We start from the raw sequence: 17,795 nt of genomic DNA, 5'->3' as shown, positions 1-17,795 counted from the left end.
ATTTAATTATAATGCATTATTTGTTGTTATTTAATTACACTTTATTTGTTGCTATTTGTTATACTATTTGTTATTATTCGTTGTTATTTAATTACCCTTTATTTGTTGTTATTTGTTATATTATTTGTTATTATTTCTTATAATAATAGAATTGCACCTGACAGGAAATTTTTTTTTAAAAATCTATTAGGTGTCGAATTGTGTCAGCCCGGTACTTGATCGAATTTTTCTGAAAAATAAAAAAAATTAATAAGTCTACCAAACAAAATGTGCCGAGTAACAAAAAATTCTTAGTGAAACTTTCCCACTAGAATTCAAATCACTTGACTTGAAATACAATTCTCTAGTATTCATATTCTTTTAATTTTGAATTTTCCTATTTCATTTATAGCTTCTCATTTTATTCTCAAGAAAATAGCGTAAGGCTGAAAATGTGATATGATTAGTAATTATCAATCGCAATTTGTGACACGTTGCATCATGCAAAAGATCAAAACCCTAAACCCTAAACACTAAACACTAAACCCTAAACCCTAAACTCTAAACCCTAAACACTAAACACTAAATCCTAAACCTAAAAACCCTAATCCCTAAAACCCTAAACCCTAAAGATCAAAACCCTAAACCCTAAACCCTGAACATTTTAGATTTTGTATGCATTCTCGTGTTGGTACTTATATTGAAATTTTGCATTTTACCAATTGAACATAATGCATACTAATAGAACATCTATTTAAGTTCTGAATTTTTTTCGTAGTTTGTATTGTGAGGATAATTTCATAAATCTCCCATACAAAAAAAAAATCAAAAAACCAAAACAAGAAAAAAAGTTTAATAAAAAGCTGAGTCGACCTGAAGTACTAAATACTTTGAAATTTAAGTTAATTAATTTACATTTCAAAGTTGAAACGTAAGAAAATGAAGAACATAGATTTGTGCAAAATCACTAATTACTCCTATAGGATGTTAAACTACGAAAATGTTTTTCAAACAAAATATACCATTCATTTTGTAATAAGATGTAGTTCTCAAATTGTTGAGAAATAATTTGTTAGAATTTTTATGTAATTTTTAATGTTCACTATAATTTTATAAAACTAAATTTATTGTGCAATATATAAAAAAAAAGGACCAAAAAAAGAGGAAAAAATGCATAGAATGACAACGGTGAAATGGCTAAATATAAAAATAACGATAAGCATTCAAATAATAAAAGGCTAAATTCCCATATTATAATATTTGATATTTAGCAAACATGTAATGAAGATTGTATATTTTGTCTACCCAGAAGATTCCGATCTAAACCCAGAAGATTATATATTTTGTCTACCAAATCATCATAACCTACCATCTCTGTAAGGAACAACACTTGTTTCGGTATAGAAGGATCATATGAAATTGACCCTCCTTCGTTTATAATTTTTCCACCCCAATATACTTGAATCACCAAGCAATTATCACTTGACATGTTATACCTATTAGAGACGAGTGTTGATAGCATTTTAGAACCTCATTAATATGCTTATTTGAATAATTAATTGAATCAAATATATATAATTTATAACAAATAAATAAATAATTGCGATTCTATAATTATAAGAAATAATAACAAATAATATAACAAATAAAGGGTAATTAAATAACAACGAATAATAACAAATAGTATAACAAATAACAACAAATAAAGTGTAATTAAATAACAACAAATAATGCATTATAATTAAATAATTAAATCATTTATAACAAATAAATGAATATTTAATAAATAACAAATTAAACCTAATTCATCACCTTAATTAAATGCATTTAATCGAATCTCTTAAAATTAATTTACTCAATTAATTAAACTAATTAATTCACTAAATCAATTAAAGTGAATTGCATTTATCAACTAGCTTAACAAATAAAGTGAATTGCAATTCACTCAATTCGATGTGAATTGCAATTCACTCAATTCAATTGAGTGAATGTTCACTCAATTCAATTGAGTGAATGTCAGGTGCCGGGCTGTGTCAGCCCGGCACTTGACATCTTTTTTCAAAAAAACAATGTGTCAGGTGCCGGGCTGATACAGCCCGGCACCTGACATGTTTAAAAAAAAAAAAATTCTGTCAGGTGCCGGGCTGTCTCAGCCCGGCACCCATAGTTTTATACATGAACTCTGTCAGATCCGCAAGTGTCTGACTTTTCTTTTTTACACCTATATTCTAATCAATTAGCCAAATCACAAGGCATTTATTGCCTGAGTCATTGGTCTCCCTTCCCTTCCCTTCCCTTCCACCAACTACTTATCAACTTCCTGTATTTGATTTGAGCGTCGGAATTAAATTAAATCAACCACAAGAAAAATTGTTTGGATTGTGATTGTCGTTTTTCATGAACATATTTTTCAATCATTTTATTACTTTATATATATATCAAATCGCTATAGTATATTTCTTTTTACAAAAACTCTTGAGATTAGCAATCCAAACGGAAGATAACCAAATTTTAGCAGCATTATAGGAGTAATCATGAAATCTAAAACCTTTTTCAAAGTCGATTCAAGGTTATTATTATCCCTCTTCAGTGACAAGATTAGTGAAGCTGTATACCAACTTTACAAATAACTGTCTGAAAATCTTCGTGACTTTGCAAATAATGGTTAGGATTTCAAATATTCTCAGTCTCTAACTGTGCACTTACAAACCATAATACCTGTAAAGTGTTTAACTTGATCCAAATTTTAAACATGGACTAAAAGTATTAATTGGGAATTCTTCAATATCAATAGTTTGGTGTTATAGTAAAAAAAAAAAATGGTTTAAATTGTTCTATATCTTTTCCTGCTAGCTGCACTGCTGCAGGTTCCACTTCCAAGTTCCATCCCCTCTCTCACCCACCCGAAAAATATTCCAAATCAAATATGACTTTTGGCCGTTTGTTTAAAAAAAAGAAAAAGAAAAATCACTTTTGGTAGGAAGCAAGAATAACCACAAGTACACAGGAAAACGTTAACCATTCATATATGTATGAGCCGAAACTCCTTATCCCATGAAAGTCTTCTCTTGTCCTCTGCAGGCAAAATGGGAGCCCCTCCCTCCGCAAACATTAAGAAGAAAAAAAAAAACAATTTCAAAGAAGGAAAGAGAAAAAAAAATAAAGAAAGAGAAAAAGAGGGGGGAAAAAGAAAAACAAGAAAACAAAAACAAAAAAGATGTTGTCGAAAGAATCGGGAGGACCGAACAACAACTTCGACCTTCCCGAGGAAGTGCTAGAAGTACTGCCGCCGGATCCATTTGAACAGCTGGATGTTGCACGCAAAATCACCTCCATTGCCCTTTCGACACGTGTCTCTTCCCTCGAATCAGAGGCGTCTGTTCTCCGTCACAAGCTCACCGAGAAGGACGCCATCATCGCCGACCTTCAGTCCCAGCTTCAGTCCCTCGATGCCGCCCTTTCCGACGCTTCCGACAAACTCACCCTCGCTGACCGAGAAAAGGTCCGATTCTTATAACCAACCGACCCACTTGAACCGTTTTACTTCTCCAGTTACTACTTATAAGTTAGAGCTAAAGTTTTCTTCCTCTTCTTCTTCTTCATGATTTTAATTAATTGAATAGGAGAAACTGCTGAAGGAGAATGAGACGCTAACGAACACTGTGAAAAAGCTTAACCGCGATGTTGCTAAGGCAAGTGGCAGTACATAATGGTAAATTTTAGATTTTTTTCCCCCCTTTGGGGTAAGCTTATTGCGTTTGTGGGGATTGATTACTTTTACTTGATTTTAGTTTATGTAGTTCTTTTCTGCATCTAAAGTTTGTCATTTTAATTTTAATTTGGTCATATGGAATGTAAACTAATATTATTTTTAGGACTGAATTTACAGCTGCTCTTGACTTATAATTTTGATTTTGTTCCCTTTATTATGCTCACATTATTACAATTCTATTACTAATACGTGACCTTAATGAAAAAGACTTAAAAACAATGGTCCAAAGCTTTTTCTTTTTGGTTTTTTGGGTTGAGATAATTCTTAACTTCAAAAAGACGGTGTTAAAATGACTTCAGAATTCTGATGAATTTTGTTTGAAAGAAAAATGGCTATGGTTAGCAATGTGATTAATTACAAGAGGTTAGGAGTTTGTGGGTCGAAACCGAGGTAATTTTGTTATTTACGAACTTAATGGAAGAGAAGATTTTCATATGACTGCTTGGAGAGTCGGTAGATCCATTGAGCTAACAAATCACGCCATTTTTTTTTTTTGGGTTGCAAATGATTACCCAAATTTTATCATTATTTAAAAGAGAAATATAGTTCAAAATAAAAAAGGTAAAAGATCCTAGGAGCAAGAATTCCCACTTCATATCAAATTAAAATTGGCCTTGATTCTAATCTAGAAGTTGTCAATTAATTGCAGTTGGAAGCCTTCAGAAAGACACTCGTGCGATCGCTCCAAGATGATGAAGACCATTCTGTAAGTTAAAATACTTTACAATGATCTGAGGGGTCAAAAACTTCTTAGCTTTTTGTGTTTTGCTTTCATGTGAATATTTACAAGTCTTTAACATAAATCTCCTATCACTCAGTGCTGAAAATTAGGAAATTTTTCTGAGTTTTAGTTGCTTCGAGCATGAATGTCGCTACTGGCCTGAGTTTGAAGAGAATCTTCTAATGTCGTTTTCTTCTGTATCGATATGTCAGGCAGCTGCAGCTGGTCTTCCTGTTGCTGGCGTGCAAGCAAGAAGCCAAGCAGGTACTTTTTACTAGCCATTTGATGGATCTCACGTGGTCCAATTTCTAACAGAAAAATGCTCATTCTGCTGAAAGTAGTTAATGCAAGTGTTTCAAACCTAGTACAGAGGAGCAACAAATTTTTTGAAGCCATTTTTCTATAGTACTCAATCTGGACTGAATAATATGCAATCTCATAAGCTATTTTTATTGAGATTGTTGGTGTATCATGCTGACCGTTCTCTCTAGTTAAAGTAACACATTCTATGTCTTCTTTTCTCATTTCCGATTTCCTTCATTTCCTCTTTCTTTCAGATGATTTCTGAGCAGAACTTTTGGATGAATTCAACTCTCTAACAAAAGCTCCTTTTAAGCTTTCAGGAGATGATGCTTCCTTGCCACCTACAAGAACTTCTTCAATGCAAAGTCAATTTTCTGACATTGGAAACTCATGTCCGGAGGATAATGATACTGAAGGTGTGTGTGTTAGCTAAAATTCTATGTTAAAACAAATCAGCCATCTTCAGAGTCCTTTCAGATATGAAATTCAGATCTCTAATATGGGCCTACAGGGGCAGAACCGGCATGATCATTGCACAAGTCTTAAAGCGTACGAAGAGTTAAAGATAATATGGGGGCCAATTTGGAATTTGAAAGTAGTTAACTTCATTGTGGTCAAATATAACATGTGACCATATATGTCAAAGTTTTTCACTGTGTCTCCAAGAAACTCTTCCCTGGGAAAGACCAATGTAGCTAACTATTATTATTTAAATCATACAGCCTCAAGGCCCCGCATATCACCTGGATTGCTGTTAGCATCCCAAACTAACACCCCTCGGCTTACTCCTCCTGGTTCCCCTCCGAGTCTATCCGCATCTGTTTCTCCAACACGGACTCCGAAACCTTTGTCTCCAAGGAGACATTCGATTTCATTTTCAACCACAAGGGGCGTGTTTGATGACCGGTCTTCTGCATTTCCTATGCCTGCAAGCCAGCATAGCTCAATGTCTGGCTTGGATACAGGATCACAATCTGGTTAGTTCCTTTCTTATCTATCTCTCAAGAAGAAATTTTGAATGGTAAGAAATAGCCACATCTATTGACGAGTGATGTGTTTGAAATCCAGAATTTGAAATGCTTCCTTCACTCGAAACAGAATCCTGTGCTTCTTTTTATCTAAAAAAGGTGACAAGAGCTAAAATTGTGTGTTTGATTTAACAACTTCCTTCCCATCTTAAACTAAGTCCCGGGTATAAGAAACTTAAAGGTGCTGGTTATATGTAAATTTTTTCAACCTTAAGAATCTGTCAGTTTGATATGGGCAAAAAGTGCGAGGACACCATGAAACAAAAATAATATCTGTTCAGTCAGACCATCTTGAAATGATCTGTGGATTTCAGTTTAAAGATTGAAGTATAATTTGTTCACTAAGTAAGTGTGCATAATTGCATTGCCATTCACTTTTGTCATCCCTCTCCCTCAAACCCAAGAGGTTGTACTGCTGTTCCTCTAGCCCTTTTTTTTGGGGTGCTATCTCTGCCATTTATGTTGCTTCTATTGCTTGGCTTGATTCAGGTCGTACTCGGGTTGATGGAAAAGAATTCTTTCGCCGAGTAAGGTAAGAATATGCTTTTCTGTATTAGTTTCTTCTGAAGTGGTATTTTTGCCAAAGCTGGAGAACTGGCAGCTCTCATCTGTCTATTTCATGTCGTATCAGATGCCTTAATGTTCACCCCTTTTCATCGTCGTTGCATCTAAAAGGATTACTGAAAATCTGATTTTTTGTGCTTTATTAGGAGCCGTTTGTCATACGAACAGTTTGGGGCATTTCTGGCAAATGTTAAGGAACTGAATTCCCACAAGCAAACGAAGGAGGTATCTTGCTTCAGCCCTTCTAGAAGCTAATATACCCATCCCTTTTTTTTTTGGTGTCATCTCATTCTGATACCTTGTAATCTTGGGCATCCTAGGAAACATTGCAGAAGGCTGATGAGATTTTTGGCCCAGAAAACAAAGATCTTTATGCTATCTTTGAGGGGTTAATTACTCGTAATGTCCATTGAAAAGAAAGAAGCTGAATGTATCTAAGGCCACGAAGCATTTGCTTGTTCCACACACAGCTTCTCATGTAGACCTTGTTGCAGACTGCAGAGTACGAGTCAACTTTTTGTGCGATTCTGTACAACATTATGCACAGAATGGGCAACAGGTGCATAATTGCACCTCTGATGTTGATAATTACAATGTACTATATTGTTTTTTTCTTTGTTAAGGAAAGCAAACAGCTTCCAGCAATGTAGTTTTATTGGGGAACGTATACAAGTTCTCTTGTAGGACGAGGGATGCTTCTCTTATATATACAGATTCATGCAATGAAAATCCCGTATATGCTTTATGCATTGTGTAACTGTACCCCATGGATTATAAATGCTGATTGTTGACACAGAGTCAGAAGAAAAAAAAGGAAAGCCACAAAATTACAGATAGACCGGAATAATTACAAAAAAATAAAAAAAACAAAGATTTTTGCAGTAAAAGTACTCGTTACCCGGACATACAATAAAATGGATATTGATAACATTTGGAAAATTGTTCTAGTTTTCATGACATATTATAATAAAATGGATATTGATAAAATTTGAAAAATTGCTCAAGTTTGCATTATTGTCTCCATTCCGTCGGGTGAAGATTTTGGATTGGGTTTTGCTCCATAGCATGCACACAAACTTAGGAGCTATAAAAAGGCAGTTTGTGTCGTTTACGTACCATCATCGTACGGTGTTGTTGTTAGCTGGGGGAGCAACTAATAATATTATCCTTATATTACAGGCCAATCTTGAATACAGGAAATATCCTACGGAATCTCTCTTCGTGCTTTAAACACGTAAAAGTTTTTGTTATCAGTATATTTCAACTCCTTTCCTTTTTTTTTTTTTGCGTTTTTTAAACGTGTGTAAACCGAGTTTTAAATTAGACAAAACTATGGATTATATATAGAGCCGACTTTTCAGCATTCTTGATTGGGATGTCTCAAGAAAATCTTGTCTCAAGATATTAACGTACGTCCGCTATTTTCCTCCTCTTTCTCTCTCACAGCTTGCAGACTCACATTTGCATTTCCAACGTTTGGTTCCTGGAGCCGCAGGTTCTGCTGTCTCTCTGGAACCATGGGAAGTTCACCGGAGCATTCAACATCTTCATGGTAATTCAACATTACTATTTTTCAGCGTCGACTCTTCATGCTTTTGATTCTGGGATGTGTTTTTTCTTCGATGTTGGGGGTACATTGTATTTGTAGCTGCAAATCATACGTGTTATACCTTTTCTTGGTTTTTCTTATCGGTATATATATATATATATATTTTGGGGTCTATTATATCTGCATGACATATTTATGATCAGGCATTGCATCAGTTTCCGGTTTGATGCCTTCCATATTGGGTTTAATTACGTGTGTATAACATAGTAGTAGGTTAATATTTTCCAAGGATAGATGTTCGTGGGATTCTGTTAATAAATGATTCATGTTGATACATAATTGCATGCGAAACATTTGTTGATATGTGGCTGTCAAATGGATTGCTAGCTCCTTTTATGAGTCGCATCAATGTGTGTCTATCTGTTGTGCAAGTGTTTACCATCGTTTACCCGTCTATGGGGGTTTGACGGATGTGGATGTTTTGCTGAATATTTGTGGCGTTTATTTCATTTCCCCTGAGCAGGGGCTGTGAAAAGCAACAGATATCTGAAATAAAAAATCCGAGCTGTTGCAGATTTTGTAGGCATTGATTCTATAAGCTAATTCCCAAACCAGTTTAATGTCAGAGCATAAGTGCCATGAAGATGTAAATTTTATCAGATCAAATAACGGCCCCAACATTTTCTGTCATTCTTTTATCTCACATTGTGTTTGCTGGACAGTTGAGGAAGATATCTCTCTTTATTTTCTCAGCTATTGATTAATTTGACGGCCTTCCCCTATTCTTATTTGTCCCTTCATAGTTTTTGACTGTTATGGCAGTGTACAAATCCTGCAACGTTTTGCCCTTTCATTCCATAGTTTCTGTTAGTGTTTGTATTCGCACTCGATCAGTAGTCAGAATCAGTTCAACTTTGATATTCGTCGTCCGCTAACTATGAGATGTCTCTTACTGTAATTGCCAGCGAGAGTGCATGCGACGTCTCAGAAGGAAATTCACAAGGGGATCTCTTTCAGATTGGTCAGAAATATCTGTTTTCTCTTTCCTCGATTTCTCTATCAGCAGAAGGTTAGTCTCCAGCTTCAAATATATATCCTCTTCACCTACCCAATTCTCCAGTTTCTTCAAACTCATGTTGACTGCAAAATCCACAATTTTGTTCTCTATTTTGTTCTTAGTAACTTCTGCAATTATGCTTCCACATCCACAACAAGAGAAGCCTTCTGTTTTAGTATTACTGACATTCACCTTCATACTCTAGAGTTGGAAGGTTTGACTATTGAGGAGGCAAAAGGAGATGAGATTACCAACAGGAAAGCTCCAACGGGTGAGCTAGAATCTGAAACACCAGTTTCAGAGGTCAGTACTTCAGATTCTCAGGGTGAAATCGAGGGGAAATCTGATTCTCAATGGCGAGGTTTTCTTCGTAAACTGAAGAAAGGACCAGTGGGTTTCAATCCATTCCATCCTTCGATGCCATCTTTCCCTTCTCTACCTTCCATCAAGAAGATCTCAAGGAAAAAAAGTAGGAACATAACGCAAAGTTTACCTTCGCTACCTCCCAATTTAGATTCTCAGTTGTGTCATTGCTTTGAAGCTTCTTGGAAGAATTTCACTCTCCCAGAGCTCCAAACAGCAACTGACAACTTCAGCCATGGTATACAGCTTTCTAAATTCCTACTTTTCATGCTTTCTGGAGAAATGTGATCAATTGCATGATAGGATTGAATTGCATGTTAATAAACAATGTGTTTGTCTGTGGTATACAATGAATTCATCATATGCTTCAATAGCACTTCTATGCAACTCACATTTCTTTTTGTTTTCTGGCATGCCTAATCAAAGATAATTTGATTGGGGAGGGAGGTTATTCTGAAGTTTACAAGGGTCACCTGCAAGATGGAAAACTTGTAGCAATTAAAAGGCTGACGAGAGGAAGCCCTGAGGAGATGACAGCAGACTATTTATCTGAGCTAGGTATCTTAGTACATGTCAACCATCCGAACATTGCTAGTGTAATTGGATATGGGGTTGAAGGGGGAATGCACCTTATCCTTCCTTTGTCTCCTCATGGAAGCCTGGCCTCCCTCCTTAATGGTTTGTTCTTGTCTTTGTTGCCAATGTTATTTTTCTTTCACTATGCAGAACAATCTAGTTTTAATGGTTCTTTTGGACTTCTGGTTCAGGTGAGAAGGAGAAACTAACCTGGGGCTCTAGATATAATATTGCTGTAGGAATAGCCTCTGGCCTTGCATATCTACACGAAGGATGTCAAAGGAGAATAATTCATAGAGATATTAAGGCTGCTAACGTTCTGCTTACAGAAGATTTTGAGCCTCAGGTAACTTCAGGAAAAGAAAAAACCAAGAAAGATTAATAGATATTGCTGTCCTTTATCCTCTACAACTAATTTTACTTGGTTATTTACTTCTACTTCTTCTTGAAGTGATTGTTCTGGATACTAAAATTTTAGTTTGATGCAGATTTCGGATTTTGGGCTTGCAAAGTGGCTTCCGGATCAGTGGAGTCACCTGAATGTATCACAGTTTGAAGGCACTTTCGGGTCTGTCAGATATGATACTACTTGTCGTAATTCTGATTATAAATCTGATCTTTGTTACTATGCTCTTAACGTTAATCCTGCAATGACAGCTACCTTCCTCCTGAGTTTTTCTTGCACGGCACGGTGGACGAGAAAACTGATGTCTACGCATTTGGAGTGCTAATGTTGGAACTCCTATCTGGACGTCCAGCACTGGATAAGTCAAATAACAGTGTCGTGATGTGGGTATGTAGAAATTTATGATATTTGTTTAAATAAGTACACATCTAGTTATATGCACTTTTAGCAAAAAAAAAGCCATGCTTGTTTGTCGGACTGGTGAAAAACTGATAGAAAATGCGACTTATTTTGTTGCAGGCTAAACCTTTTCTTATAAGCAAAAACGTTGAGGGGCTACTGGATCCATCACTTGGTGGTGTTTATGACGCAGAACAGCTGAATCGCATAGTTATGGTTGCTTCTTTGTGCATACAACAATCTTCAACAGAACGGCCTCAGATGAGCCAGGCACGTCCTTCTCCCTAAAATACCACTGAAATTTATGCAGGCTTTGTTTTGAAAGACCTAATTTAGGCCGCACCGCACATTGATAAGAATGCTATAATAATGACTATCATGCTTTTGGGTGGAAGGAACTTAAAATATTTTAGGTGGACTCTTTCTGCACTTCTATCCCTAGATTATCCCGAGAAAATAAGAAACTGTTATAGTTCCAGTCAAAAAGCAATCAGCTGCAAAATTGTATACTTTGGTTGAACTCAAGAAGTAAATTTTTCTACTGAAGTCGAGAGCAGAATGAGACTGAATCTTTTGCCCATTTTCTTGGGCATTAAAAGATGTTTTGACTCAAAACTATCTTGAAAAAGCAGCTTCTTCAAACATTTCTTCTGTATTTTCGACACTCCCACCGGAAGACAGGATAGAGCTTTGATGTGCAGACTTTATCAACACTCTTTGCTAACTCATTATCGGTAGATTATCATCCATTTGGTCTGTTTGTTATCCTGCACGTCTCTAAATCAGTAGAAATTCATGTATTCAGGTGGTGAGGATGTTAAAAGGCGACGAAGGCTTCTTGCAAAGCAAGAAAAAGTTCCAAAAAAGGCCTGCCCTCAGGAGGACATATCCTTTGGAGCTGTACACCATCGACGAATCAATGCCATGTGTGAATGATGCAGGCCAACAAAATGAGGTTGCAGTGGAGCAGTAAAGATTTGTTCAATCAAGCAGTGGCACTGCGAGGGCATTCTTGAAACAGAAGGTTGAATAGCATTGTCATTGCATGATTTAAGATCATGCATCATCATCTTCTTCTTCTTATGCCATGAGAAAATCCAGCATAGACTAGACTTTTTCCAGGAGGGTCTGTCTTGAAAATGCTTTGTACATACTATATAACCAACACGAGGCCGGCTGACATGTAGAAGGAAAAGCGATGAGATTCTTAGAGCTGTAGTATTTACACTTTTTATGCTCAATCCTGTAGAAAAGGATTACCAGCTTTTACATCAACCATATTTTAGGGAAAATGATTGTAATAGTAGAATACAGAAAACTAATTCTCCATGAATTTTGATACACTTTTGAAGTTTTGAATTGTTGGCGTCATGTAACAAAAGTACCAAGTATGATGCATGATGATGATAAAACTAAGTCCACCAACTAATGCGTGGGTGTAGGCTACCATGGGCGTCTAATCAACACATCTACCCTGCTCTGCCTGTAAATTGTTGTAGTTAGTGGGGGTGGGATTTTTGGGTTTGGATACTCAGAGCTCATTAATGGCGTTATTCATACTTCATTTGGTAAAAGTTGGCATTCTATTGAAGGAATGCATGCAAGCTGTCAATTTGATATGTTTGCATTCCTAATGTTGAATGAGAAAAAAATTTTAAAAAAATAGTCTCACATCAAGGGTGGCACCAAAAGTAGAGCTGTTAATCGAATCGAGTAGCTCGCGAGCCGAGCTCGACCCGGTTCGATAAGGGTTCGACTCGGTTCGTTTACCGAAAAAAATGAGTCAAACTCGAGTTGTATATATACTCGTATATTAAACGAGTCGAGCTATACTTGACTCGCTAACAGCTCGACAGGCTCGAATAGTAGGGGCATTATCGTAATTTCATTGTGTATCTGATAGTTTTACCTTCTTTCCTTTTCTCGATAAGGGCTCAACTCGACTCGATTTTGAACTCGAGTTCGAGTTTTCAACCGAGTTTGACGAGTCGATCTCGAACAGCTTTTGAAACTCGAATTACTAATCGAGCGAGCTCGATTGGAGGTTCGAGTCGAGCTCGATTATCATGTGCTCGAGTTCGACTCGGCTCGATTAGCAGCTTGGTCCAAAAGCCACTCATGGCTGTGTCCTGTCCCCTCTGTATAAATTTGCATCAGTAAGCTTGTAAAATTTTTTTTAAATTAACTAAAAAAAAAAAAACCCAAGTCATGTTAGGGGATAGGATCCACCGACCAAGAAACAATTCATGCTGATCCCACAATTTTAAAATCTTGTGACAAAAATTGAAAGTGCAAGAAATTTAAAGGAAAAATGGCCAATTTTGTCCTTAAAATTTTTTTATTGATGTCGATTTAGTTCCTAATTTTTATTTTTGACCAATTTGATACTTGAACTTACTCCGTAGTGGCACTACTACCTAAAACTGATTTGTCTTCTAATTGACTAATTAAGCAAGGGTATTATGGAAACACCATTCACAAGACTGTAATAAAACAAATAAATCGTTTAAAAATTACCAGATAATACTTTTAAATCGTGCAAAAAATCACCACATAAATTTTTTTGAAGTTTCAATCTTGTAATTTTTTACACGATTTACTTGATTTATTACGATGCCGTAAATGACATTTTTAAAATACCCCTATTTAGTTGATAAAGCAAAAGCCGCATCAATTTTAGGTGGTGGCACTGCAAAAGTCCTTAATCGAAACCATAAAATAAGTTCAAGTATCAAAGTGATTAAGAGCAAAAGTTAAGAATTAAATTGACAGTATTGAAAAAGTTTAGGGACAAAATTGACCTTTTATTGAATATAAATATACATGATCAAAAAAGAAATATATATATACATTTATATATGATAGGATAAAATGATAAAATTGTTTCAAATTTGTGCACAATTAACTTATTGTTCATAATAATTTTTAGACAAATATCAATTGTAGAAAATCCTAGTGACAACTAAAAGTCAAAGGCGTGGGAAAACACATCAGCAAAACATTTCTCCAAAATAAAGTCAAGACTTCATTAAATTTTATTCCCGGAAAAACTTTTCCAATCCTGACAAAATACCCTTAACCCTCAGCTCCGCAATGAAATTCCCGCGATCCTCTTTCTTAATCTTCCTTTCCATCTCATTATCAATCGTAGCTACATCTTGGAGCTCTTCAATTATCAATCCCTCGAAGGTCAAACAAATTTCATGGAAACCCAGGTATTGTTATTAACGTTGACCAGTAAATGGTGTAACTTGAATTACTTTAACGACATTATTCAGTAGTTTAAATTTGATCACTTCTTTATTTGTTTGTGGGGCTTTTCCAGGGCTTTTGTGTATAAGGGATTTCTTACGGATGAAGAATGCAATCATTTGATTTCTCTGGTAAGTTCAATTGCTTATTTTTTCCCCCAATTTTGTCAATTTTTTTGGAATATTGAAGTTTGGTTTCTTTTTTTGGCGTCATTGTTGATGGAGTAGGCGAAATCGGAGCTGAAGAGATCGGCGGTGGCGGATAATTTATCTGGCGAAAGTAAGCTCAGCGAGGTTCGGACTAGCTCCGGCATGTTTATTCCTAAGGGAAAGGTTCGACTTTTATCCCCTGTTCGTTTAGTGGTTTTTGAATTTACCTTTATATCCTGATCAAAGTGTCAGTAATGTATTCCAAAATTATTTTTTGCTGGATGAAGTTAGATCTATTATGAGGGGTTTTTTCACCCACCAAAAAGAAAGGAAAAGAAAAAAAATGGTGGGAGTAATTTAAGTTTGTTTTTGGAATTTTTATTGAGGATTTGATCATTGGAACTTTGAGTTTTAAATTGGAGAATTAAGAGAGGATAATTGCGCGTGAAATGCAGTTCAATTATCCTGTTTATGCAATATTTATTCAAGAAGCAACATTTGCACAAACTGCATCACTTGTTATATTAGTAACTGAAGAATTAGAGACTCAGTTAAGGCGGTATGATAGAAGACGTGCTAATCCATTGATCTGCAATCATGATATGTGGGAACTCCACTACAAATTTATCTGTGTTAAACATGGCAAATATAATTTCAATAATCAAGAAGAAGGTATACGAGCAGGAATGGAAGAATGGCCCCAAATCTGCAAAGTTACTATTTTAACAGAAAATCACTAAAAACAAACCACATGATAGTGACTTGTTTGAATTCATAACTGATCAATCAAGGATTTGCCTGTTGAAATAGATAATAGCTTATGGATATCACTCTGGTTTGTAGTCTGAAACTCGAATATCTGAAGTTTTTGCCCTCCAGCATATCCTTTCATGACTTCATCATAGTTTTGACAGCGTTCGCATTATTTGGATCTGCTGGTTTTGAAATTTATAATTACCTTACTGTGTTTTGTCTATATTTTATCTGCAACATGTGTTACCAAATTTTTCATGGTTTACGGCACTTTAGTAAATGCATGATGAGGATCTAAGAAGCTCTATCCATAATGGCTTATCCTGGACCTTTTTTTTGTGGATTTTATTTTAATTTTCCCCCTTGGGAGGCAACTGGTAAGATCAACTGAGGCAATAGCTATTTATATCATTCCTTTTCCATGCTTCCAAACTGGACTAACTAGCATGTACTGTAAAACATGATATCTGTTACTTCTGCAGTCCCAATTATACTAGTTGACTGATTATTTTATTGCTAACTCCATGCTTCTTTTTCTGACATTCTTTCTCATTCCCTCTCATACCAATAGGATCCCATTGTTGCCGGTATAGAGGAGAAAATTGCGACATGGACCTTTTTACCTAAAGGTGTGCTTCATGTTAAACCGAGCTCCAGTAGTGGAAATTCCTCTTTCACATCAATATTTTGCGGCCTGAAATATTGGGTTCAGCTCACTACAAAGATGCAGCCGCACTCCACAAAAATCTTTTTCCCCTTTTTAAATGACTGAGATGCTGGCATGTACACCATTTATGTGCAATACTTACTTTGATATCACGTCGTGTGGCAGCTTACCTTTTTAAAAGATTTCTCTGGGTTATTGTTAAGATTTGTGTCTCAACAGCAAATTCCCCTTAGCTATCCGAGCCTCAAATACTGAAACCCCGTATGGCTCCGCTTAAATAACACATCTTCCCTGTGGAAATGAGGACAAATGGTTTGGTTTGCAAATCATGGGCAGAAAGATTTTTTTTTTTTGGCAAAATCCAAAGAATTTGGTCCAGCTAGAGTCCTTGCTTTCTCACTCTCATTCATCTTCAACCTTCTTATCTGACTAGCGTCTTGTGAAAATTTCCTCTAGACCACCAAAGTGTGCTTTAACTATGGGTGCATGGATGATGGGAGGGTTTGATTGCTAGTTGACTGAATTGGGGCTCATATTACTTCCTTTCTGCAGAGAATGGTGAAGACATACAAGTACTTCATTATGAGTATGGACAGAAATATGATCCGCACTATGATTACTTTGCCGACAAGGTGAATATTGCTCGTGGAGGACACCGTATAGCCACAGTACTGATGTATCTCTCTGATGTTGAAAAAGGGGGCGAAACAGTTTTTCCTAATGCTGAGGTTAGTTGACACGATATGACTTTTTATTCCATTTGCTCTAACACTAATATCATTTCTTATGTGTTGCCAAAATCAATTACTCTTTATCCATTTTTTTTTTTGGTGAGTTTCCTTATGCACAAACCTTTTGGTTAATGTGCCAGCTGTTTTGTGCAGTATAAATCAGTACTGGCTTTGAACTTTTAGTCCTATAAGTTTTGGTGATAATTAGTTGTAAGATTTAGTTTCCAGAAATTAATTATGGTTAGTTGTGCTTTGGGTCTGTATGATATTTAGTTTTTAGAAATTAATTACGGAAAAGTTGTGCTTTTGATTTGTAAAGGCTAGATGTGCCAAAGGCTTAATTTCACAATACCAGAGAAAAGTTTTTTCTTAGTATCAGTACTGAAAGGCCCTAGCTAGGGCTTGCGAAACTATAATGAATGAGAGGCAGGACAAGTGTTTTATGCGAAATTGTGAAACCTCTGCTTTATGGGTACATGTACTGTTTTGTTTCTCATCATCTAACGTGATATTCATTTGTTAATATTTGTAGAAATTTTTCCCTGCATCTTATTAAGGTCTCATGGTCCTGTGGGGATTCTGTTCTCTAAATAAAAATTTCCCAAAAAAAAAAAAAAAAAACTCTGCAGGATTTATCCCGTCGGCGATCTATGACTAGTGATGAGGATCTGTCAGACTGTGGGAAGAAAGGTATCGCAGGTGAGGCCTTAGAGTTAGTCATGCTTTGGTAATATATACTGATATTGTGGATTCAGCAATGATTCTTGATTGACCCTTTGATATTTCTTTCCCGCAAAAATTGGAACTTTCTAGTGAAACCTCACAAAGGAGATGCACTTTTGTTCTTCAGTCTGCACCCAAGTGCCATTCCAGACCCTATCAGTCTTCATGGGGGTTGCCCGGTGATTGAAGGTGAGAAATGGTCGGCAACAAAGTGGGTTCATGTAGACAACTTCGACAAGATTTTGGGATCCACTGATAATTGCACAGATACAAATGACAATTGTGAGAGATGGGCAGCCCTAGGCGAATGCAAGAAAAATCCGGAGTATATGGTGGGATCACCAGAAATTCCAGGGTCGTGTAGGAAGAGCTGCAAAGTCTGTTAGGAGTTATGTAGTATGATGCTTTCCACTCTACAGGCATTTTTGTCTGAGAAATCACTGTACTTGTTCATTATTTAAATGGTATTCCTGTTTATTGAGGGTTTTAGGCGTGACTGCTACTCTGAATTTTCTCAAGAGATCAGAGCACACGTATATGCATTGTATTTACTATTTACTCTACTCAAGCTTAATAATTTTTTCTTCCCTTTTAGTTTCCTTCTCTTCACCCTATTTAGCTTAATCATCGATTTGGGGTTCCAGTTTATATACATATATAATGCTTTTTGATGAAACAGTACGGTACGGTAGATTGCATTGCTTAGTCAAAAGAAATGTACATGACGAGCATAGGCTCGAGGCTTTACAGCATGCCATTAGTACAATAGATTGAAATTAACTCACACCACATCGTTATAATCG

The 17,795-nt window shown here is 36.0% G+C and overlaps 3 protein-coding genes across 4 annotated transcripts; all 3 read left to right on the top strand.

Moving 5' to 3' along the window:
* Positions 1-3,157: 3,157 nt before the first annotated feature.
* On the top strand, positions 3,158-7,124 carry LOC113765546 (uncharacterized protein At4g15545-like). Of its 2 annotated transcripts, XM_027309767.1 has the most exons (9): positions 3,158-3,481; positions 3,603-3,671; positions 4,401-4,457; positions 4,685-4,736; positions 5,096-5,191; positions 5,498-5,752; positions 6,293-6,335; positions 6,514-6,592; positions 6,688-7,124. In XM_027309767.1, exons 1-9 carry the CDS (start codon positions 3,197-3,199, stop codon positions 6,778-6,780), a joined length of 1,029 nt encoding a protein of 342 aa, XP_027165568.1. In that variant the 5' UTR covers positions 3,158-3,196; the 3' UTR covers positions 6,781-7,124. The 2 variants fall into 2 exon arrangements, with proteins under 2 accessions (XP_027165568.1, XP_027165569.1); XM_027309768.1 differs by lacking the exon at positions 6,293-6,335 and having other exon boundaries at positions 6,688-6,779.
* A 1,734-nt stretch (positions 7,125-8,858) lies between these two features.
* Positions 8,859-12,033, top strand: LOC113764967 (receptor-like cytosolic serine/threonine-protein kinase RBK2). Its single transcript, XM_027309015.1, has 8 exons — positions 8,859-8,985; positions 9,179-9,574; positions 9,763-10,014; positions 10,104-10,258; positions 10,401-10,480; positions 10,570-10,705; positions 10,838-10,987; positions 11,523-12,033. The coding sequence occupies exons 1-8, from the start codon at positions 8,859-8,861 to the stop codon at positions 11,688-11,690; spliced, it is 1,464 nt and encodes a 487-aa protein (XP_027164816.1). The 3' UTR covers positions 11,691-12,033.
* Positions 12,034-13,756: 1,723 nt separating this feature from the next.
* Positions 13,757-17,576, top strand: LOC113765434 (prolyl 4-hydroxylase 2). The gene is made up of 7 exons (XM_027309609.1): positions 13,757-13,932; positions 14,043-14,100; positions 14,197-14,301; positions 15,443-15,500; positions 16,091-16,266; positions 16,899-16,968; positions 17,083-17,576. The coding sequence occupies exons 1-7, from the start codon at positions 13,811-13,813 to the stop codon at positions 17,376-17,378; spliced, it is 885 nt and encodes a 294-aa protein (XP_027165410.1). The 5' UTR covers positions 13,757-13,810; the 3' UTR covers positions 17,379-17,576.
* Positions 17,577-17,795: the final 219 nt, after the last annotated feature.

The sequence above is a fragment of the Coffea eugenioides genome, chromosome 3 (genome assembly GCF_003713205.1).
Source record: "Coffea eugenioides isolate CCC68of chromosome 3, Ceug_1.0, whole genome shotgun sequence".
Lineage (NCBI taxonomy): Eukaryota > Viridiplantae > Streptophyta > Magnoliopsida > Gentianales > Rubiaceae > Coffea > Coffea eugenioides.
This window is presented reverse-complemented; position numbering and strand designations above follow the sequence as displayed.